This window comes from Ruditapes philippinarum, unplaced genomic scaffold (assembly GCF_026571515.1).
Source record: "Ruditapes philippinarum isolate M1 unplaced genomic scaffold, ASM2657151v2 ctg3159_1_1_1_1, whole genome shotgun sequence".
Taxonomy (NCBI): Eukaryota; Metazoa; Mollusca; class Bivalvia; order Venerida; family Veneridae; genus Ruditapes; species Ruditapes philippinarum.
Window position 1 is genome coordinate 378293 of NW_026853707.1, and position 24498 is coordinate 402790.

The 24498-nt window shown below is 30.8% G+C and overlaps 1 protein-coding gene across 1 annotated transcript; it reads right to left on the reverse strand.

Annotated features, from left to right (window-relative positions):
* Nucleotides 1-4691: 4691 nt before the first annotated feature.
* LOC132737604 (protein spinster homolog 1-like) lies at nucleotides 4692-18458 on the reverse strand. The gene is made up of 12 exons (XM_060724935.1): nucleotides 18032-18458; nucleotides 17120-17322; nucleotides 16561-16712; nucleotides 16029-16095; nucleotides 14924-15060; nucleotides 13292-13420; nucleotides 12670-12865; nucleotides 12169-12234; nucleotides 11673-11771; nucleotides 10822-11002; nucleotides 9400-9520; nucleotides 4692-7208 (listed from the first exon to the last, which is right to left on the reverse strand). Exons 1-11 carry the CDS (start codon nucleotides 18303-18305, stop codon nucleotides 9435-9437), a joined length of 1590 nt encoding a protein of 529 aa, XP_060580918.1. The 5' UTR covers nucleotides 18306-18458; the 3' UTR covers nucleotides 4692-7208; nucleotides 9400-9434.
* Between the last annotated feature and the right edge of the window lie 6040 nt (nucleotides 18459-24498).

Sequence of the window (24498 nt, forward strand, 5' to 3'; positions counted from 1 at the left end):
AAATACAAATATAACAACATATTTGTTAACTGGATTTTTACGAATCAAAATAAAACTAATTAACACAACATGACATTAACTGCTTATAATTACAGCTCCTTCCATAGTCCAAAATAAAAAGCATTCCATAAGAGACGACGCCGTTCACCGGCGTCGCCAATAATCAGCAGTCTGATCAGAATCCATGCTGTTCGCTTACCAACCATTTTACAAGTAGAGAAACTGATAGCGAACAGCATGGATCCTGATCAGACTGCGCGGATGCACATGCTGGTCTGGATCCATGCTGGTCGCAAACGCACTATATATGTTCATTTTGTCGTGACGCGGCTCACATATAAAATTGATATATGATATCTCAAACTATTGACGTCGTTAATCGAACTTATTAATAGTGCGTGAGCATAATGTCATTTATAGTTCCTGTAAATGGACCAAAGAAAAGATCAGAGTAAGGATAAAATAAATCCTGATTTTATTTTCATTGTTTTATAACACTAATTGTATTATGCTAGAATTAAATGGTACATATTCGAAATATAAATAATTGCTTATTTGCAAAGAAACCAACATATTTTGGAATAAAATCAACAAATATAACAAAACAAATATAAAAATAATCGGATCAAAATGAGATCAAGACCGAAATTTGGATCAACTGTAAAATGCCCGTTTCTTGTAAAATTAACAATAAATTTATACTCAAATTTCATAAACATACTTTTTCAAGTCCAATTTTATCAAGTTAATATCAAATGTTTTATCCGCAATGATAAACAATGAACAATATTTTAGTTTTTAAATATGATCCTGATCGAACACGGGGCAAGTATCTTTATTAAATAGCATACATGCATATTAAAATCAAATTACCTTGAACTTGCGACGATTCTTTACAGCGGATGTCAGGTTTAACTTATCTAAATAAAGGACTCCGGTGGATTATTTTTATACATGTATTTTTTGTAATATTAGAGCAGTCGTTGTCGAAAGTGAGGTTTTCCACATATCTGATTAGTATATTCAGTTAATTTCTTAAACGGTGATAGAAACATGGGACTAGGGGCGTAAAAGATACTGAACTCACCATTGTTTTTTGTCGATCGAATGGTTCAAACTGAGAGTGGATTTTCACTTTTCAAGTTTGTTAATATGTTTATAACGTACTAGTATTTTTATTATCATTTTAATTTTTTAAGAAATAAGTATATCCTGAAATGGATCTAATTTTGAAAAACGTTTTTTTTTTTGTATGAACATGTATACATTAGTATTACGCAACCAGTAACGGAAGAAAATGATCCACCATAACAGCTGTCAATAATGTTCCATGCAAGCGTAGCTCAATTGGTAGACCGTTGGACTGGTCTTTGCCTACTCACAAAATACATGCTCCAAATCTCACTCTGCGGTTATTTTTACAACATTTACAACACAAACCCCAGAATTTGATGGATATTCATATACAGAATGGCAGCCGTCCACTAACCAAAACCTCTTTTTTGAGGAAAAAAAAAACGTGTGTCCGTAACACGAAGAACTTTCGATCTGTCAACGCTGGCATTAAGACAGGAGTTCATGCAGTGTACCTCAGGGGAGCTGTCTTGGTCCGTGGCTCTATCTCACATATGCGGGAACCCTTTTTGATGTGATACCACCATCCATATCTGTGTACGGCTTTGCTGATGACCACATTGCTAGTCAACGCTTTCGACCAACTTCAGTGACCAATGAACTTAACGCTATAAAGCAACTTGAAGACAGTGCTGTAATCATCAATGACTGGATGAATGCCAATAAACTCAAAATGAACACCACTAAGACAGAATTCATTAGGTTTGGTAGTAAAGCCCAACTTGGTAAATGTTCAATTAATGAAATTGATATCGCCGGCGATAAAATTCAAAATGTCAGTGTCATAAGATACTTAGGTGCCTACTTAGACGAGGGCCTAAGATTCTCAACACATGTTAAGACCAAGTGTAGAACTGCTATGTTAAATTATTTGAGAATAAAGAGCATTCGCAAATATCTGACTCAGGACGCCACAAAAATCCTAGTATTGTCGCTTGTAATCTCACATTTGGATTATTGCAACGCTATATTGTTTGGCATTTCAGACAGTGAGTTACAAAAATTACAGCGTATCCAGAATATGTGCGCTAAACTTGTTTTGCAACGCGGAAAATATGATAGTTCCAAAGACTCTTTGTTGGAACTGCATTGGTTACCAATTAAAGCTAGGATCAATTTTAAAATACTATGTACAATGTATAACTGTTTTATGGGCAATGCTCCGGTTTATCTAACAGAACTGTTACACAAGCCTGTCATAAAAAGACCAAATCTCAGATCTGTTGATAATATGGATTATTGTTTTGCTGTCCCCTTTAACAAAAGGAAAACATTTAACGACAGAAGTTTTAGTACCGTTGGTCCAACTCTCTGGAATAAATTGCCTCTGTATATAAGACAGTCTTCGACTTTGGACATGTTCAAGAAAAATGTCAAAACCTACTATTTTAGAGATTTTTACGCATTGTTTTAAGTTTGTGATTGGGCTGTAAACTGATAGAGATGTGGAAATGTGTTTGAAATTTTACTGAAATAACCATTAATTTTTATTTTCTTTTAAATTATTTTTTATTGTTATTTTTTATAACTATTCTTTCTTTTTTTTTTTTAAAGTTTTTAATACTTTATATTTTACACGGCTGATATCTTTAACATATTTTTTTGTAGTTCATTTGCCATGCATGTGTGTTGTTTTTTTTATCTATATGTACATACTTTTATTATCATTTTGTACAACGCCATTGAATATGTATATAGAAATAGGCGTTTAATTAAATAGAACAGTTTCAGTTTCACACAACGTACCCCAGCACCGCCAGATATAAAGAACGCCTAGCTGAGCGATTTGAATCGTCCATTCCTCCGAATATAGGATCCTAGCATGTAATTTTAGTTTAAAGGGCTACTTTTCTTACATACGATGATGCTCGTTCTTAATTACAATTATGTATCATAAAACAAAATATTACAGCTTAAACTAGACTGTATGTATTAATATACATGTCATCATTTAAATACAAAACAACTTATCAAAATTGCTCTATGAATTGTTCTCGAATTTGAATAAAATTTACGCCTTGAAAGGAAAGAAGTCAAGCCTAGAACGAAAACCCCGCTCTATTTTACCGCCAAATACAGCCTAATACCACGTGACCGTTATGCACAAATGACTCGCGCATTTGTGAATCCCGCCATGTTAAGACATATGTTCTGTACTATACTATGTAACGTACAGAACTTTCAATTCACACGAATCGGCCGACCCTGGTTCGAATCTAAGAATGTGCAGGTCACTGTGTTTGAGCATTAAATCCTTTCTTCGAAATGTACCTCTTCTCACGCATGTACAAAAGTTATCAGTTCCTTGAGGAAGTGAAGGCACTAGTATTGGTAAACTGCTAGACAGCCTACCAAGGAACGGTGCGGGAATAAAAAGTGTTCTGGTCAAAATGGTTTAATTACTGCCGTCATTCAAAGAGTAAATAAAACTACCAACACCCCTACGATCCTCGGTCCCAGCAACAAGTGGAGACTGTATGTTTGGTTGACTGTTGGCGAGATCAACAAACTTTATGGGTTATATCTGCGACCGGATATAAAAAGACATCTACGTTGACTCTTTAATGTGACTATAGAGTATATCCGTGCAGTGTGAACTGTTCATCTTTATATACCCAAAATTGATAACGGACAGTTTCAAAAAAAAATATGGCAGCTAGACACAAACTCCATATGGATCTCATAGGGTTACTGTACATATCTGTCACGTATGTTGTTTTAGAAATGCTCAATCACGTATGGAAAATTTCAATAAGATTTTTTCCTGGAATAGATTGGGTCAACGTCATTTATTCACAGAACAAAACTTCAACATTCCATAAATACGTAGACAAGTCTGAATTGTTTCAATATAAATGCATTTGCAAATCGGTTATTATAAATGTCTAGGTTATTACAAATGTCTACGTAACTGTTTATTCACGGAAATAACATTTGGTAATTAAGTGAAATAACTAAACACATTTTTGTATAGAAAATAGTCTTTTATTCATCAAGAGTGATGTACTATTCACATATGACTCCGTACAAATTCCATTTTCAAGTTCTACAGGTAAGATTTTTTTCCTGTCTGTGTTGAATTATTTGAGTTGTGTGAAAAAAAGAAATAATACTTTCTTATTTATGTATTAAGACAGTAACCAGTGATTCAAAATCGCATTTTAACAATATTCATATAAAAACAAGCAATTCATAATATAAACATGAAAATCAATTCATACAGTTCACAATTATATACTTTGTATTGAATGAACTTAGTTAAAAAAACACAATTTAATTACATGTGGAATATGTAACAGTATGCAACTACATGAGACTAATTAATAAATTTATTTTAGGAACTTAATCAATGCATTAAACACAAGTCCCTCTTATAGTATAACATTAAATTAAAGATATACAAAATGTACTTTGCTCATATTAATCACAAAAACTTATTAAAATCTATAAAATTCTTACTGAAAATGTTAAATTTGAATAGAATAATGTACAAATTATGTATGGGAAGCTGCATTCCCAATAATGGGTCAAGTACTGTTGGTCATTTGTTTAAAAAAAAACAAAAAAAACTTTTTAATGACACTATTTATTAATATTGTGTCCACCTATAGTGTGTAGAGTTTAGAACATAACATATCTACTTTATGTGAAGTCAAAACATGTTTATTTTATACATATAAAGAGACTGTGTAGCAATTAACAATATTTTCAAATATATTTTTTTTTTCAAATTTGAACATAGTATATCTGTAAAGATATTGCCAGCATATAAAAATTGTTACAATGATTTTAAGTTTGGTTCGAAGGTTAAATGTATAATGATTTTTTTTCGAAATTATAAGAAAATACACAATGTTAATAATGATGTTTTTTTAATAAAATATACAGTATGTGATAAATAAAAATGGGTTTTAGCTTTTCTAAATACATTCGTTGATTCAATCACTCAAAAATTAACACAATAAATATTTTTCTAAAAAATCAAGCCAAATGGTATCTACAAAAAAATGTCATTAATTACAAGAAATAACAGATAGAGATGAACAAAACATGGCAAACACAAAGATGTTAAACATTCATTTTAGAACACAGAACTTGAAGAGTTTTTACATAAGCAAAATCAAATTTTCAATTCTCTCAACGTTTACTTTTTCAACACATATGATGTGTTGTGTATTGCATAAAAATCATCAACATAGAAATAACAAATCATGTAGGCTTGATAAATCTTGTTGACAATTTGCAATTATTATAGATACATGACAAAAAAACATAACTCAGAGCTACATTCACGTGATGATTCATATAAATAAATAAAAGCACTTTAAATCAAGTCTCATTAAGAACAAAAGGTTATATAATAATATTTGAACATAATGAATAACAGCAATCTATGTTTACAATTCATATATATACTAAGCTCTTAGCTCTGAAAATTATTTACCAACATTTCACTATAGTATATGTCAGGTATAAACTTGTACATGTGTAACAAATAACCACTTAAATCATGACTTCAATTGTTCATACAGAGACTTGACAACAACCTTAAACTTGCCTCCCCTCCTTTTTTGGCCACTCCCATCCCTACCCTCAACATCTTAATTTCACAAGTGGGGGCATGGCTGAGTGGTTAACATGTCGGACTGGTAGTCTTACAATAACCAGCTACACTGTTGTTACACAAGTTTAAACCAGTCGTGGGCAAGCCATTGCTTCCTTCAGCAAAAGCCCTTTAAGCTCATTGTTCACTAATTCAATAATGGTTGGAACTGCTTGGAGTGTTTCTATAACATAATAGCTTCCAACATAATCAAACTAAAATAAATTATGTATAAACTAAATTTCTCAGGTTCATTCAGAATTATGACAATAGAAAACCTCAGAAATAGAGGATATTGAATGAGTGTAGTTTAATACTAAATTTATTGAACGAGTTAAATAAAATCATATTATGCGAGCCTCTGGCGAGCATAATATTGTTTTATTCAACTCGTTCAATAAATTTAGTATTGAATCTACACGAATATAATATTCTTTTTATCACATACATAAAATAAGAACAGTAAACTGTTAAAATGAGTAATTATTCAATGACGCGTTTGTAGTGTAACGCTAACATTAGCGCGCTTTAACGCTATGTTTCTATATAGCGCAAATGACATCACGTCAAAGTGTTATTACACTAGTGTAATATCGTTTTTATTAAATGGCTTTATTACACTCCTGCACCGCGGTTTATGTGATAAAATGTAATATTCTAATGTTGCAATAGTCTCTTTATCATTTATATTCCCCAAGATAAACAGGAAATAAACAATACTGTTTCGCTTCCAGTGGAAATGCAAAAATATACATGCTATAAAACTTTCAAACAACATACAGTTCAAACTCTCTTTAATATTAACAAGAACACATTGAGCAAACTTTATGCTATGAATTGTGGTTCTCAAACCACTATACACTCAACAGATTAACATGTTGCCATTTAGGGTGGTTCTAATGTATTTCATTTTTTTTTTACACAAGTTAAAAATACTACAATCATGCCAACAAAAATTTCTGCCAGAAACACAAATACCCCTTTCTAAAATCGGTGAAAAAATTATTTTCTGGACTTTCAATATTTGACCTTTTAAGGTCAAGGTCAATTTGTGTTCAAGTTCATATTTCAATATCTCAAAGTCAAGAAGTATAAGATGAAGATGAAATGGCCAAGTGTTAGGTTGTCTGCACACATACAAAACATGAATTATATTCCCATTTTATATATATGGACATTAAAATTATATGTAAAAATCAATAAACAAAAGTTTTCAAATAAGAAAGGGTTGCCAAATACAATTTTCTTGTTCGGAATTGTCAAGGAGATTATTGTGGATAAATCTGTTCATTAGACAATCCATCTTCACACATCCACCTTCTGCAGTTGTCTTCAAGGTCATTTCGTGCAAACTTTCCAGATCATTACAATTTTTTTTATGATTTTTATAGGCCTTTTGCTGGTATTTCCACTTCTTTGTCCACGACCTCATCATAGCCTGCATTTGTTTCTCCTGTTTCCATGGCAACCTCTGAAATAAAATACAAAAATTATGTTTAAAACTAACAATTATAACATAATGTGTTATGTACTCTTAACTTAATACATCACACATAGCCATAAATCCATCATATGACAAATATTAAAGGCCATTATTTCATGTGAGATATCTCAAATTACTAAATAAGAAACTAGAGTAACAATACATATATTTTAATCTAATGTAATTTTAATGTAATATTTTTATCAGGATTACTAAGAGTTTGCTTTTTGATTGACCTTTAAATAACACATCTGTAGATTAATGAAGATTAAATAAAATTTAAAAATTATTTTTATTTTAATACAGTAAAGAACTATCAATTGTGCAATCATACATGTAGTTATTTAATCTAAGACAACATTACTATTCTATGATGTGTCAGAATAAGCAGAAATAGCTCATTCATTGTTAGTAACAGGTTAGAAATATGTTAAAGGCCCATTTAGCCTGCAAAATGCAAAGTTCATTTTCACATCAAAATCTGTAAATATAGTCCATATCTTATAGCTTTACATGCAAGAAAGCAGGTCAAATGATCAAAATAAAGGTATCATTGTTCAATTTAGCATCTACAAAATTTCAATGTGCATAATTTTTGGCATTTAGTCAAAAATTCATAGTTGTAGCTTTAAATACAAAAATATAGGACACTGGGTTAAAATCTAGGTCAACATTTACGTCTGCATCTGAAACTGAGCTTCAATTCTAACTTTCATAGCTCTACATCCGTTTACAAAAAGTAGGTCAATGGGTCAAAATCAAGGTGAACATGTCAACGTTTAATTTTGTATCTACAAATATTCATCTTAGGTGAAAAAAGAGCATTAAACTAATAAATTAAAATTTACTTTATTTGTTCTTTAATGTTTTTTATTTACTTAGAATTGTTCATTCATCTTTAGTTGTGAGACTTTATAGAAACTGGTTATCATATCATACAGGTATCAATAAATAAAATATTAACGGTATAAACCCAACATAAACATAAACAATACAAGATGCATTCCAACTGCCAACTACATGTGTGTGATAGACAATAAAACAAAAATCAAGAAACATCTAATGCATGCAAAATATACATATCAAAATGAAATCTACCCATTAACTTGTTTTATACATCATATTTTTCTTTTTATCTTTAAGGCTTATCTTTAACAATGATTTTTTTTTTCTTTTTAATTCTTACTTAACATATCAATGATGGCAACGATTAAATTCTGTAAAAATATAGGAACAATATTTTCAGATTTTTAAAATTTCTACCATTTCTCCTATTCAGCACAAAATTTATACTTCCATAATCAACAATCTATAAATTAGTATGTTAACCAAAAAATTTATTCATAATTTTCGCCCAAATCTATTTAACAAACATTCACAATTTGTTGTGATAATAATTTTAGTAATGAAACAATAAGCTAAAACAGTGTTATCTTGAACTGAATTAAAAAAAAATATAGAACCAGAAACACTCATCACTGTTGTAGAAAAAAAGCCATATCATATGTTATTACATGAAGTGAAATAAACATTAAATGAAATAAATCGTTGTTAATAATGACTCCGCCCAACATAGAAGATAAAAATAACAGCAAAACAAATAGAATAACTAGAATATGAAAATTGCCTGTATCATTCCAGTGTTAGTATTTCATTTCTGACAAGATTGCATCGTCTTTTTATAAATAAAATACAAATATTTGCATGTTTTAAAATGCTATTCATTTCATTTTTTTGTCATGCATTAATAAATCACACCTGAATTAATATCTATTGTTTTGCAAGGCAGATATCATTGAAAAAGAGCATTATTATGGCCTTAGACCAATTACTAAAATTAGATATTTTCACAAAGCCTAAATTTATAATTACAACATTTCAGACTAAAATGGAAATGGTGAGGTTAAATATTTGCCATTTTTTTACTTTCAGCTCTGTTAACTTTAAATAATACTTAATGAACATTTTTCACGAAAAATCTTCAATACACGAAGTATGAGAACTTTTATCCCTCACCAATCTTTTTGATTTTACAGCACATATGTATATACCAGTTAATAGTGAAATTCAATATACCATTGATAAGAATATCCAAAAGACCATGCACAACTTGTCAAAAATGATAGTATAAAAGATGAGAAGTAAAATGTTATTAACAAGCAGTGTACATGTATTATACTTGTATATCACAATGGCTGAGATTATCCTATCCCCCTATACTATAGGATGTAAGTCATCCTCCGAGTATTCTATAATTAACTGCTCGTCATCCGATACATGATCTTCTTCTGCTGGTAAACCTGTGTTAAAATTATCATATTACATATACATGTACCCTCTGTATCTCTACTTCATTAAATCCTTACAATGCTAAATACATATATCTTAAGTGGGTTTTCATTTTTATCTGAGGCAAAAGATTGTGCCATTGAAAAAACAGATTTAGCAAAGGTTCAAATGGGATATTTTAATCTACAAGCTGAAAATATAACCCATTTTAACAATATTTCATCCGATGATATGTATCCCCAAACTGTTAATAATGAGGACCCTGTTATGTATCTTTAAATTAAGTCAAAACCATTCATCATTTTACGGAAAATTACAAAATATATACAGACTGAGTACAGTGCAAACCATGATCAAAAGACGGCAGATATGTGCCCACTGTTCATGGTTGCACTGGTCACATGGGTAAAATCTTCTGCTGCCAGCAGGGTGAGGATTTATTTGCTAAATTAACAAAATAGACCTGTCCCATGTTGTCTCAGTTGAACCTGGAATTGTCCATAAGGTTTTCAAACAAAGAAAATTGCCTAAATTGAGCACACAAGAGTATAGAAACTGGTCAGATTGCATGGATATGCAAGCTTATTTAGCCCTATACTGGTAGCATAGGCAAATTATTTCTGTTTCTAGTAATTCAAGGGTCACAAACATTGAAGAGAGAAATATCTTAAATTCTTTGTGTTAAAGAATAAATAAAAGATAGTAATACTGCCCCTTTATAACATTGATTTTCATTGGTCAAATGTGATGCTTATAAGTTCTATAACACGGTTGCTGCAAATTAATTTTAACCACCAAATTCCAAGAAGTAGCATCATCATTTCAATGAGAACACTTTAACAGGTTATTTGGTCATATATATGGTTATATGACCTTCACCTAGTAACTAAGTTATAATATGCTTAAAATTATTTGTAATAGGCCATATAATCAGTCAAAAATCATAATAATAAATACAATATATAATATACCTGATGAAACTTGCTTCTCTAACTACTGTATAAGTATTTCTGTATGTTGAAAAGTAAGCAAATTTAAAAATTCATACATTTCGCTTTTGGAAATATTAGCGAAAATTGCCAGGGTAAAATTTAATGACATGTTGTTTGATATTTATGCTAGAGGAAATTATAGCAATTTTCGTCGATTTACAAAATTCACCAATATTTCAGCATTGCTAACTTCACCACTTATACAGTATAATTTGAACATACCAGTAATTTTGCTTAGTGATGCACACAAGTACCTGCTTTTGTTTTAATATTCATAAATACAACGAAATATAATTAACTGTAATAGTAACAATTCTCACCCCTAACTTGTCTTTCTGCTGCCTTTTTATCCTGGACTATAAACAAGGCTGTAGCCAGGAAGAAGCCTCCGCCAAGAACACATACAAATGTTGTTATATATAGTGACTGTTGTAACGCTACATACTGTATAGCAGGACTACTGGGATTTCCTTCATATTTTGCTGAAAATGCATCAGCTACCTGAAATTAAAACAAACATTTTGGTCTTTGTCCCAATTTTTTATTGTACAATATTGAAACATGAATTATTTCAGTAGTTACTTTATTTAAGTTTTTATTTAAACATAGATTCATTTGAGACATCTAATAATTTTCTTTTTTAACATTGGGTTTTAAATCATATCAACATTGTAGAGATTAAAAGGCATATTTTGGTATTTACTGTTCAAGGAATATCTTAGATACTTCTTCTTAAGAACATAGGACAGAGACTCCCAAACATACCACATAGACGGCATGACAGTGAGAGGGACAAGGTTAATTTCTCGCCTTAAGTGGGGGCATTAAAATGGTTAAAGCTGGTTTTTATACACATGTAACATTGTTACACCTTTAAGGAAACATGCTAAGGCTACGATTCTTGACAAGAAATTGTAACATTTTGTTTGTAGACTAACTTTAACATGTTCCAACTAACCAGCTTTTATAGAACTCAAATTTTACTAATTTCACACACTATGAATCACCTATTGTATGATTTCTGAAAAACTGGTGAGACAAATGACCATTAGACTCAATGTTCTAGATTGTCAACGAAAATGTTCACTTCCCCCAGAATCAAACCAGCGGCACGTTTTACAAATCCAATGCTCTCCCTATTAAGCTAAGCAAGCTGACCACACATACTTACAACACCAATAAGGTACGGACTTCCAGCATCACCCAGTAAATGAGACATGAGTATCTGTACAGATTCTGCTGCAGACCTTCTAGTAGGTATGACTGTATACTGTATTTATAAAATATAAGAATTAATGCTACCCTTTTCAAGTAATATGAAGATTTCTGCATTTCTGCTTCCAAAACCCAACTGTTATAAACTTTATTTAAAAAAACAACAACAACATATTTGTAAATAACACAAATCATAAATAAGCAGTTTGTAAAATACAAAGTCATTGCATACCGTATCATTTTAAGCAAATCATTATTTAAGTTCTATTGTGTTGGAAGCTATAAGCTTATTGAAACATTCTTTTGTTTTGTTTACACTTAGATAGCCCCTGTAAATAGCCCCCTGTTTAGTTTAAATAGCCCAGGGTGACAGATAGACAAGGGCAAATCTATATTCCCATAACCCCCTAAAGAAACACATTTCAGGATATTTTAATATAAATGCAACTTACCAATAAAATATCAGCTATAATAGCCCAATTTAAACATAAGGCAGTTTCTCCCAAAAATATTAAGATCTGAAAATAGAAAGTTGTAACAAATCTCACACTCATGATAAGTGAATAAACCATAGTTGCATTCACAGTGTGATAATATGAATATGCTATTAATAAATAAAGTTGTCAATATATATGGTAAAATTATATAATGGAAATCAACACTTTCATACTATTTCAAGAAATGGAGTTAAACATACTGAATCATCAAAGTTATTCAAAAATAAACATTTTTACTGCATAACTTAATCCGGACCGTGCTGGAAACCATAAGTGATAAGCCTTTGCCACCAGTATAGAGCCAGGCCAACACATATGCCCATGCCATTTGACCAAGCTTTATGCTGTTGGCTGACCAACTATAAATTTTCATCTTGATATTCCAAAAATTGAAAGTGCATAATTCAGCAGATAAATGATTAAAAATTCTGAACGATGTGAAAAGTTTGAGCTTACCCATGTAGCTATAGTATTGTATCTTGACAAAACTAGGGCAAAATACAGGAATGGAGTACAAACAAGTAGTCCCAGGGCACAAATTAGAGGATCAGCTCGCGGGTTTATCTTCTTGTATCTCCGTGATGACTCCGCCCCAAGTCCAACACCCAGAAAACCAGCTATGACTGTGATTATACCAAATGTCAATGCAACACTGAAATTTAAATGTAACAAGAATTACAGTTAATTTTATCATATTTCATAATGACCAATACCAGCAAACTCCTCCAATCCTATAAAAAAACATTATGCAAAGAATATTATAATACCTCTTTGCATGTTGAACTTAACATGCATTATTTGCATATCCTTATTTCTTACTATTATGCCTCAAATGATTTATTTACTATAAAGCCTTATGTGACGTCAGAATGTGTCATATGGCATCATAACATTTTGGCCTGAAATCATGCCCAAACAGTGCTCACAAACATACCAAGCATATCCATTGGGAAGTATATTGCAGTTCCTTGCTCTTTATGCTTAGGTCAGCTATAAAAGTGACAAGCTTGTGTTCTATATTTATATATAATAAATATTCATCAATGATAAAGTATTAACTGTATTATATAAAACATACCTTGATTCAGATGTCAGTTGCCCTTGTATAGTTATAGAGTCCTGCATAAAGATAGGTGCCCAAAGAGCAAGAGCCCCTGTTGTAAATGCTACACATGTGAACCCAAATGATGAAAGCATAAAGCTTTTACTGTAAGTACAGGAATAAACAATAAATCAAAATAAAACTTAATAAATAAATAATTAAAAGAATGCTCTGACATAGGGCTTTTTTTGTATACACTTGATTTTGATAATGGGTGGCTCCCCAAATGAAAAAACTTCACTTTTTCTCAATTATATCTGCAATTTTCCTAAATAAAGAATGACTTGTGTAGACTATATTTTTAAATTGCGATGTCAGCTTAACAAATTGATGTTCTAATGTAGATCCAATGCATACACAATGCCTACAAAATTAATTGGAAGTTTACTGACCTACCAAAGGCCTTTAAGCATTGGCTGCATCCTTTGAGATACATGTGACACTGTAGTACACAGAGATAAATTTAGTTTCTAAAACATGCATATTACTTGTTGAATAAAAGTCACTCCACTTTTTACCCACAAGACAATATATTGCACTTGAATTTCCCAAAAATGAAAAAAAAGCCCTGCTGACAATGTGCGGGCCAAAACAATGAGTTCCTTTGATAAACAAAATATTTTATATTTGTCAAGGTAATTAATATTTAAGTTACAAAGAAAAGTCATTTACATTGTTTTATAAAACAATTTATGCCACTATCTGACTTAAGTTCAGATCTTATGCCCTATTACATTTTGTTTTTCAGGAGCAGATTTTAATCCTATTGCTTTACGACTCATATGTAATCATTTTAAATCTTTAAACTGAATGATTCATATATAATGATACATGTATTGCTATTTTTAGTTACATAAAGTCAGGCATACAATGGTCATGGAAAGCTATTGTCAAAGAAATTCTATTTAAGAGGGATGATTCTTCTAGTGTATTTTAATTAGTAATCTAGGTTGTATATTTGAGGAAGTAAACGCATCATTAATAAAGTAAACATTAATGTCCCTGAGATTGCATTCTAGACAAGGAAATTGTAATAAACCACTTTCAAACTAATGAATGAATGAAATAACATATAAAGATAAGTGACATAGAAAATAATGAAACATTCTTGAGGTGCAAGCAGATTTAATGGGATTATAACTTATTTTCCTTTTAAATCAGCATGCCTCAAGATTCATGCTAATTTTCATGAAAATTTTATAATGTATCAAAAAGATAAAAATATTGTGAAGTTAACAAAGTAAGTAATTTAGACATTGCAAATGGCACTAACAATCCAAGTAAATTATTAAACAGAGGTCAAAATATGCGAGAATAGCCCTTATTGCATTAGTAATGCAGTAGAAATATGGTGTATTAGATAACTTCTGCAAAATCAGTCATTAATCGCACATAACATGTAAATTATTACCTGGATTTTCATTTTTTTTTATTTTCTTAAAATATTTGTACATTTTTCTCAAGTTTGTTTTTCTTGAAATATTTTGGCTCTTCTGGAGGCATGACGCTTTCAAATTTGATGTTACAACAGTTTTGTTTTTTTCAAATATTTTCAGCGTTATCTGATCTTTATATCAACTGATCAATTTATCAATGTAAAATACATACTTTTTAACAAGTTCTTTCAGATCTGTGAAGAAAGATGTATTATGGAGATGCTCCCCACCGTCAGCCGCTCCTCGCACAGGCTCTTTCACAATAAACAATATCAATACAACACAACATACACCTAGAAACGGTGTAACCTGAAATAATAATACCCAATTACCCACCTGAATGTGCAATGGATTTGCCCAGATTTGAATTTGGAACAATCCATTTGAAAATTCAGGGATTTTACCATAAAGCTGTAGAAATTGAGCTATCAACAGTATAGAGCCTGGATGTGCAGACTGGCCTGACTTGCTGATAGCAATGGCTAATCACTTTTGGTATCAGCAAGGTAAAAGTTTATGCTTCCAGTGATGACACAAACATAAATGAGCACAAAAAATGTCCTAAAAACTTCTATATAGAGGATATTCAAGTTTTTTCTATCAAGATTTAACAGTTTTTTTTTATTGAGTGGTATGAAAATAAATATGATAACTTTTATACCACAAGATGGCAATAAATCCTGTATTTATAGGGGGAAAAAAAGAATTTTTTTGTTGACTATATACGTTTTTCGCTTCTTTTTTTTTACATTACAATTTGATAGACATTCCCTTAAATTTTGTGTACTGGCAGAAATTTGAAGAAGGTAGTCTGGCAAGACACCAGTGAAAATATGAAAAATGTGTTTCACTGCAGTGGAAAATAAATATTTACAGTGAAAATACGGAAAATGAAAACACGTGTTTTATTTCATGAATATTTTATTCATAAGTATATAATAAATATCTATAAACTACTATTAAGGTAGTAAAAATATATCAATCATAACCTCATGAAAACTTCAAATTATTTCCCTACTTTCAGATTCTCATAAACATTATTATGACCAGCAGCTATAATAAACTTTGTCAAATAACTACAGTACACATCAAATATATATCAGAAATTGAAAGTAATTAAGTTGGCCAAATTTATATCAATTTTAAATAATTTAGACACTTTTAAAGGAATTTACACTATAAAAATATTTGGCAAGTTTTTCTTTTCATGTTAAAAAGAATGACAAAGTAGGATGCAAAATAATAAATTTGAAAAAAGGCATGAAAATCAAACTAACCCTGAGAGCATACTGCCATTGACCAAATGCTTCAGCAACATTTGCTCCTACAATGTAACCCATGCCACTAAAAATACAAACATAGCATTTTATAAGTTTTTTTCCTAGGTCATTATACAGTGTCACATGTATGGTGACTTGGTAGCATTTCTGGTGAAGGCAGACAACAGGTTACCATCTATATAAAGTAAATGTTATCAAGAACTCAGCAAATGTTGATTTTTCCAGTAGTCTTAATTTCAGAGTAAATCTATTTCAAGCATGGTGGTTTAAACTTGGATAGAATGATAAACATCTTTAAAGCAATCTGGGTAGGATATCACATGAAAAAAGTCAATATTCTAAATATGTGTCAAATGTGTCCACCTTACAAATGGTTTTTACTTTCTATACAAATTTTAAGGTACTGACCCTTCTGTATATACTTACAATTATTTAAATGAAAATAATTACAATGGTGGATGATCACATTCGTGTCACAGCTAACAAAGATATAAAGTGGATTGAAAATGATATAAACATAAAAAGTTACCTTCCTACTGGTATTGCAAAATAGAAAATCATCAACATTTTAGTTCTAGAATCTTTGCTAAACAAGTCTGCAATAATGGTGGGAGCAATTGTTGAATAGCTAGCTTCACCAACACCAACAAGTCCCCTTAGTAAGATGAAAGCCCAAAATGACTGAAAAATAGAACACTTTCTTCTTTTATTTTAACCCTTAGAAGGCTTAATATCTTATGACTTGTCCATCTTTCAATCTGGACAAAACCAAACATCATTTTGTAGGATAATTTCAAAACATGTACAAACTGAATGACAAAATATGCAGACAGAATAATATGTTGGCTGATCTTGGTCTGCACTTGTCATACAGATATTATAATCTATACATTATAATCAGTAGACTAAGACAAAGGGTTGAGTAATTGAACATATCCATTAACACAATTAAACAAAATGTAAATTCAACGTATCACATCTAAGTACAATTGCTGTAGCATTTTTTCTGACCAAAAGTTTTCAAAAGATAAACTTTAGCTCAAATTTACCAGGTTCAAATTAGCATGAAAGAAAACCAAAACACTTACATCTGCTGGAATAAAACTTCCTGCTAAAGTAACACCTGCCCAGAATGTTATTCCACATGCCATAATAATTTTCCGAGTGTATCTATCCCCCATATATCCAAATACAGGCGAACACACCATGTAAAATGATATGAAAGATGTTTGTAACAATCCATCTTCCGAGTTCTTTAGTCCATAATATTTCTGAATAGATTGAAGTACACCTGAAAGTGAAAACAGTATCTAGAGTTGTAAATTATTATCATTTACCCTGTAATTTTAAGTTCTTGTATATTTAATTGATTATTTTTTTTTATTGAAATGCTATTAATATATCGGTTTAGAATACATTACTTATTCTGGGGCCGATTTGGTAAAGGGCCGAAACGTCCGGGGCCGAAATGTCTTGGGTAGTTTGGGGCCGATACGTCTTGGGGCTGAAACGTCTCGAAATCCCAAGTTCCATCCACTAATACTTCAAAAATGTTTCACTATTTGGTTTATAAAGAATTTACATTAGTTTGATGGTCTAGGAAGCTATAAGCTTATAGACACACTTCTGAATCCGATCCTGGAACCAACCAGTACTGAGCAAAGATTGTACAGTTTCTTGCTCAAGGAAACAACAGGTTTGAACCCATGCGGCTAGCTATCATTAGATAACTAGTGTGACGCATTAACCACTCACCCATTATTTAATGAAGCCAGGCATCTGTTCTCCTTATTGACTGTTAAAAAGAAATGCTATCAACTGATCTAAAGTGTTATTTGTATGGTTTTATGGTAAAATTGATTTTGGGAACTATATTGTAAGTTGACTGCGCCTGAAAATCATATAACCAGTAATCACACATGACTTGAAGGCAAAAGAAAATCCCATCACTAGTCGAACCCAATACCAATAAGGAGATTTATATGAAGATTAAAGATTACCTGCAATAGTAAATCTGTCCATATAATTCAGTAGATTTATGAAGAAAAGAATGGCCACAATTGCATAGCCTCTTCTCTTAGAAATCTGATCTCCATTACTAGCCATCATTTGTACCTCTGGCATATCTGCTGCATTCACAGAAGGTACATTTCTTTCACCATTCTGTATAGGTGCTGTAACGATAGGAAGATCATCAGTATCATCAACCTGCATATCTGCTAGTTGAACTGAATCGTCAAAAGGTGGTTCTAAACTAGAATCATAAGTTGACATTGTCTGCCAATAAAACCTTGAAAATATGTCTCTATCGAGAACTATGCTACATTTTTAGATTACATTGTTTACGTTTGTATGCCGATATATTTGTCAAAATCACAAGTTATAATAACCCGGAAGTGATTCCAGCCTCGTTTACTTTGCAGACGATCTAGATCAATCAAGAGTTTGTTTCATCGTTTTTCAAAAGCGTTTTACAACCCTGAGTAATTTGCATGGTCAGATGGACGGATCTCAATATTTTCAACATGTACACGCATAATTTAAATTCCCATTATTTTATTTTTCAAAGGTAATTTTAAACCTGAAATATTTCTGTTAATTTCCATTTACGTCTAAATTTTAAGTTAAAGGTATCCCGGAACAACCAATATTCAATCAGTTAAGCCATTTTTAGCCAATAATAAATGGAAGGGGAAATTATACCCTAAATTTATTTTAGCTATTAATGCATCTATCAACACTTATTCATTTTAAGGTTGTTACATTTTCAACAAGTCTTGATCTTTCATAGAAATTCAATAAAAACGATATGACCCACTCGGGTCCACAGGCAATCGGTGCGTGGCTTTGATAGTATACATGTACATGACCACGCCACTTACTTTTTTATAAAAAAAAATTTTTTCACTAATAAAATATTTTTTTATTCAAAATATTTTTAAAATATCTTATTTTCAATAAATCAACAAAGAAAATTTGTTTTTAAAAAATTTCATCCATATATACTATTAATATAGTAAAGGTAGAAAGGTTCGCCAGCGGACCTACCACCAGGCCTTATGTTACCTCCCAGATCTTTGTTAATTGTCAACCAATTTTCACCAAATAAAGTGCAATCTACGCAGAAATGATTTTTCTTTCGAAAAATGTACAATATTAGGACAGTTGGTACGACAAAAGATGGAATTTTAAAGCAAAAATGCACTTTTTGTCTAGGTCGGCCATCGCATGACCGAGCCGAAAGTAGACGATTTTGAGCATAAATCGATCTTTTTCTTAATAACAAACTATTGTCAGTGCATGCAAACAGTTGAAACAGAAAGGGCAGCTATAATACTATCGCTTACCGGTCCAAAGTTAATCCAAAACGTCTGAAGGTACGCACTTTCGGTAGTTATTTGCACTAACTTTTTAAATTCCCTGACATTACATGTATACAAATGCTGACCCGGATGTATCTGATGCGTACCCCTTTTCGCATAATAAAAATTGAGCGAAGCTGGGTACCAGCGGGAACCGAGCATGCGTACCTTGAATATCCGGATCAGAATTTGTATACATGTACAATGTCGGGAAATTTAAAAAGTTAGTGCAAATAACTACTGAAAGTGCGTACCTGCAGACGTTTTGTATTAACTTTGGACCGGTAAGCGATAGTTTTATAGCTGCCTTTTCTATTTCAACTGTTTGCATGCACTGACATTAGTTTGTTATTAAGAAAAAGATCGATTTATGTTCAAAATCGTCTACTTTCGGCTCGGTCATGCGATGGCCGACCTAGACAAAAAGTGCAATTTTGCTTTAAAATTCCATCTTTTGTCGTACCAACTGTTCTAATATTGTACATTTTTCGAAAGAAAAATCATTTCTGCGTAGATTGCACTTTATTTTGTGAAAATTGGTTGACAATTAACAAAGATCTGGGAGGTAACATAAGGCCTGGTGGTAGGTCCGCTGGCGAACCTTTCTACCTTTACTATATTAATAGTATATATGGATGAAATTTTTTAAAAACAAATTTTCTTTGTTGATTTATTGAAAATAAGATATTTTAAAAATATTTTGAATAAAAAAATATTTTATTAGTGAAAAAAAAAAAAAAATTATAAAAAAGTAAGTGGGCGTGGTCATGTACATGTATACTATCCAAGCCACGCACCGATTGCCTGTGCTCGGGTCACTCTCAGAAATATTTTAACCTAAATTCAAACAGCAAGGTAATCACTATGGAAAATTTGTTCAAGATAAATCAGGGCCACTTAAAATTGTAGAAAATTTCACAACAGTCTATTCAACGATTTTCAACAGTTTTTTTTCAAGATTTTAAAAAACTTACACTAAATGTCATAACATATGTAAAGTACAATGCATTGGTATGACTTCTGTTAATGTGTATAAAAAGGCAGTTAAAGGTGTCACTTCTTAGTACGCTATTTGGGGTGCAAAATGATAAATGCATCCAATCTTTACAGCAATTTTACCTTCCCCACTTTATAATACTAGCAAATACGGAAACTTGTCTAGATCTGCCAGTTGGTATCGCCTACAAAACAATTATTCTACAATCATCACATGAAAAAATTTGATAACAATAAAAGATTTTATTAATAAGGACCCCTATGTAAAGTCTGATGAATATTTAGTGGTACATCATATAAATAAATGTTTTAAATACACCTAGGACTGAGGTAAATGGTTAAACTTTTTAGCCAATACTTTATAAAAAAAATTAACTTGCTTGGAAAAATTTTTACCACTATTTTAAACAAGTGACTATTTTGATATAGTTAAAGTTGGACAATTTATATTGTGTCAATTAAAACAAGCAGTTTCTTATTGTTTTACTCATAACATCTGACAATTAATCAAGTATGGCATTTCCGCAAGTTTTGAAGTTAATACAACATGTGACTTTATGCAATTTAGTCAGACATGACATCAGTGCCACAGAATTAAGAATGTGTTTGAATTTAGGTTGTGATTGAAAATTGGTTGTTTCGGGATAACTGATGTAAATTCTAGATAAAAAAAAAAATACGCAATTTATACGGTAAATTGAATAAAACTTTCATTTTAAAAGAATTATTTGAAAATAGTATGATTAAAGAAATTTACTATAATGATATAAAATAAAAAAAATAAAATAAATATCAACATATAAATATAAGTTTTGAAATAATATTATTTAAATCTGTAAAAAAAAGTCTCGGAAAAAAGAATACTTTTCCAAAAGTCAAAAGGGGCATATAAAATTATGAGAAAATTTTCCCAACCATTTTGTGTTGCCTTCATGTAAAGGTCGATAATTATCGTTATACTTTCTCACTGCTGGTAAACCAGAAAAGGGGGCATAATTATGAAAAACTGCTTGGCAAAATTACCTTTCTTTTCATGTTTTCAAGTTTGGATAGCTTTTTAGAAAATTAGGAACAATATTTACATAATAAAAGAGATTATCACACACCCGTGCCGATTTTGCGACTCCGTAAATATGGTATTGCACGGCCGTGCATATATTTTGACGTGACGTCATTAGCGTTATACAAACATAGTGTAAAGACGCGCTAAATGTTAGCGTTATACTATAGACGCGTCAATGAAAAATGACTCTTATTTCACTTTAAACGGTGTTTATTTTTGGTATGTGATAAATAGAATATTAAATTTGTGTAAGTTCATTACTGAATTTATTGCACTCGTTGAATAAAATAATATTATGCTCGCCAGAGGCTCGCATAATATAATTTTATTCAACTCGTGCAATAAATTCAGTATTGAACTTACACTCATTCAATATCCTCTATTAACTGAACGAAAAAGACCTACAGGGCCATATCATTCTGAGGTTAAGATTTTGACAGTGAATATATATTCCAAGTTTAAATTGAACATCTTTGTTAATTTTTAAGAAATTTGTTTTTGTTTACATCTCAATTAACTTGCATGTAGAACTATAGGCCAGTCATAATAGAAATTATGGTAAAACTAATTCCTTCACAAATGTTTTCACGATTAAATAAAAGATAAACGTTATCTACATTTTGAGAAAAAAGTCCTCAAAAAATCTCCTTGCAGAATCCTGAAAAATCGATCATAAAGATTTAGTAAAAATCGATATTTAAATGTGTCTCTTAAATTACACCATACTTTAATGTTATGCACGTTCGATGACGTCACGTTTATTATTATTTTGTTGAAAGATCTGAAGTTACTACAATTCCAGCATTCCTAGTGCAAAGGTAAGTAATTTTAGTCATTTTTATATTCTTCTGTATAAATTTTAGGGGAAAATATGTCAGTAGATATATATAACTGACCACCAATCAATCGATTATGCAGATGACAAAATGTGTCATATAATTTCGCGATTTTAAACACAATTTTGAATGAAGTAATCATTAAAAGAGAGTTTATCTTTTACTCACTGTTCTACATTGTTTTCTTTTGTACAATTATCTAAAATGACGCAGAATTAACCACACATCTTACTGAGTATTTAAAAAAAATGTATATGCACAAGATATGTAAAGTTTTCTTTTCTACGGAAGCGTGTTGTGACCAAAATCACGAAAATCTAGGGATATTTTTAAAATGTTCAATTTGACTTATTACAAAGAGTTGGCATGTTTTACGAATTGTGGAAATCATAATTAAATCAAATAATGTGTTAATTTGATGTAAACAAACGTATTTTGTAATACATAATGCATTTCTAAGCGAAATGATAATATTCCAGCATGTTATACCGGTATGAAAAATTATATATTTAAACAAAGAGTTATTGATAATTATATACAAATATGGCATTCATCTCTAGAAAATAATTCTGGTTTAGAACTTTATAAAAATTGTAAATAATTATATTCATACGAAAACTATCGTAACATATTACCAAAAGATCTTAGATTTTACATAACAATAATAAGAATGTTTGCATATACACTAAGAGTACCAACGGGTAGATATGGTCAAAATAGAATCCCAAGGAGTGAAAGATATTGTTCTAAAACTATGGATTTAGAAGACGAATATCATTTTGTTTTGATATGCCTATGCTGTGTTGACATAAGGAAAAAAATATGTGAAACGATATTATTACAAATGCCCATCAATGTGTAAATTTATTGAACTGATTTCTTCTAATAATAAAATTATACTTACTAATCTAGCTAAATATTTGAGAGAATCGATTAAAATCAGGAACATTATTGTTAGTACTAACAACTGAATTTTGATATTTTGTTACAAATTTATACTTAAAATTCAATTGATTTGTTGTATACTCTGCGTAACAAATTGTTTTATAAGTGGTAATAATATTCTCTTAATCCATTATTGTTCATTCTCCAGCTTTACATGAAATTCAATACTATATATTAAATCCTATATTATTTGTTAAATAGAAACGTGACATCTTTACAATTTGTGTATTTATATTGTAGTGATGATGCACTATGTACAAATCCAAAATAAAATTCTGTTCTGTTCTTTACAAAGTTTTATATCTTATGTTTTAACTATTTTTTATTCTATCATTCTAGACAATTTGGATAAGTCTAATAATCAAATGTCAAAATGCAATAGATTTCACTTACCAAAATGGTTTTAAAACACAAAATTTACTTAAATACTAAGATGACATATTCGAAGAGAAAAATAAAATGAGGTGTTAACAGACCAGACTTCAAAATTGCATTTGATATAGATTTTAATCATATCTTTTCCGATCCTAAACCATTTTATTCTCATTATTACATATTAAATCTGCTTCAATTGTTTTCTTTCTAAATGTTGTGTAGCTTGATACTCTACCCAGGTCCCTCATATGATACCAGTGCCAGTTATATGTATATTTTAAGTAATGTTTTCCATGTTGTTGTCAGCATTTATAGAACAGTTGTTGCATAATTAGTTAGAAGATGGATAGACACGTGACTTCTACACAAGGTGTAATGTGATGTGAGAGAAAAATGGCTTTTTACGTAGATATATCTTATTGAATGAATGAAAACAAAACAATTGGGTGTCTTTCAGGTTTGTTAATACAACAGAAATTGATATATCAACACAAATTTACATCATTATTTTACAGCATGATTATAATAAATGCACATACAAAAGAGTTTGCTCATACCAACATTTTCTTAGGCGTTTCCCTATTATATCATTTCAATACTATTTCTTTTTAATATCTTTTTGATAATGTTTTATGGACTTTATATATCTTATTTTCAGAGGAAGGGCTAAACATAGTATGGGATGGTTGATTGCAGAAGACAATATTTAGCGAGAGTCCAGCCTTTTATATTTTGGCGAACATAAATCAATCCGTTGATTGGATGTGGCAAGAGTTTTCCATATTTCCAAGTTAGGAGCATCCTCGGTAACCCAGGCTATTTACCGTATACATGTATTAAATGTAGTATATACGGAATGTGTACCGTGGGTTCCGACGATGAGTTAGGAG

Bases quoted from the DNA above. Each gene is read 5' to 3' on its own strand.
- LOC132737604 (XM_060724935.1), bottom strand. From the start codon at position 18,305: ATGTCAACTTATGATTCTAGTTTAGAACCACCTTTTGACGATTCAGTT. The intron at 16,096-16,560 runs GTAACTTTTTAT...TTGTATTTTTAG, and splicing joins TTTGCAATACCAGTAGGAAG to TGGCATGGGTTACATTGTAG. The intron at 9,521-10,821 runs GTGAGAATTGTT...ATTTTAACACAG, and splicing joins AGCAGAAAGACAAGTTAGGG to GTTTACCAGCAGAAGAAGAT.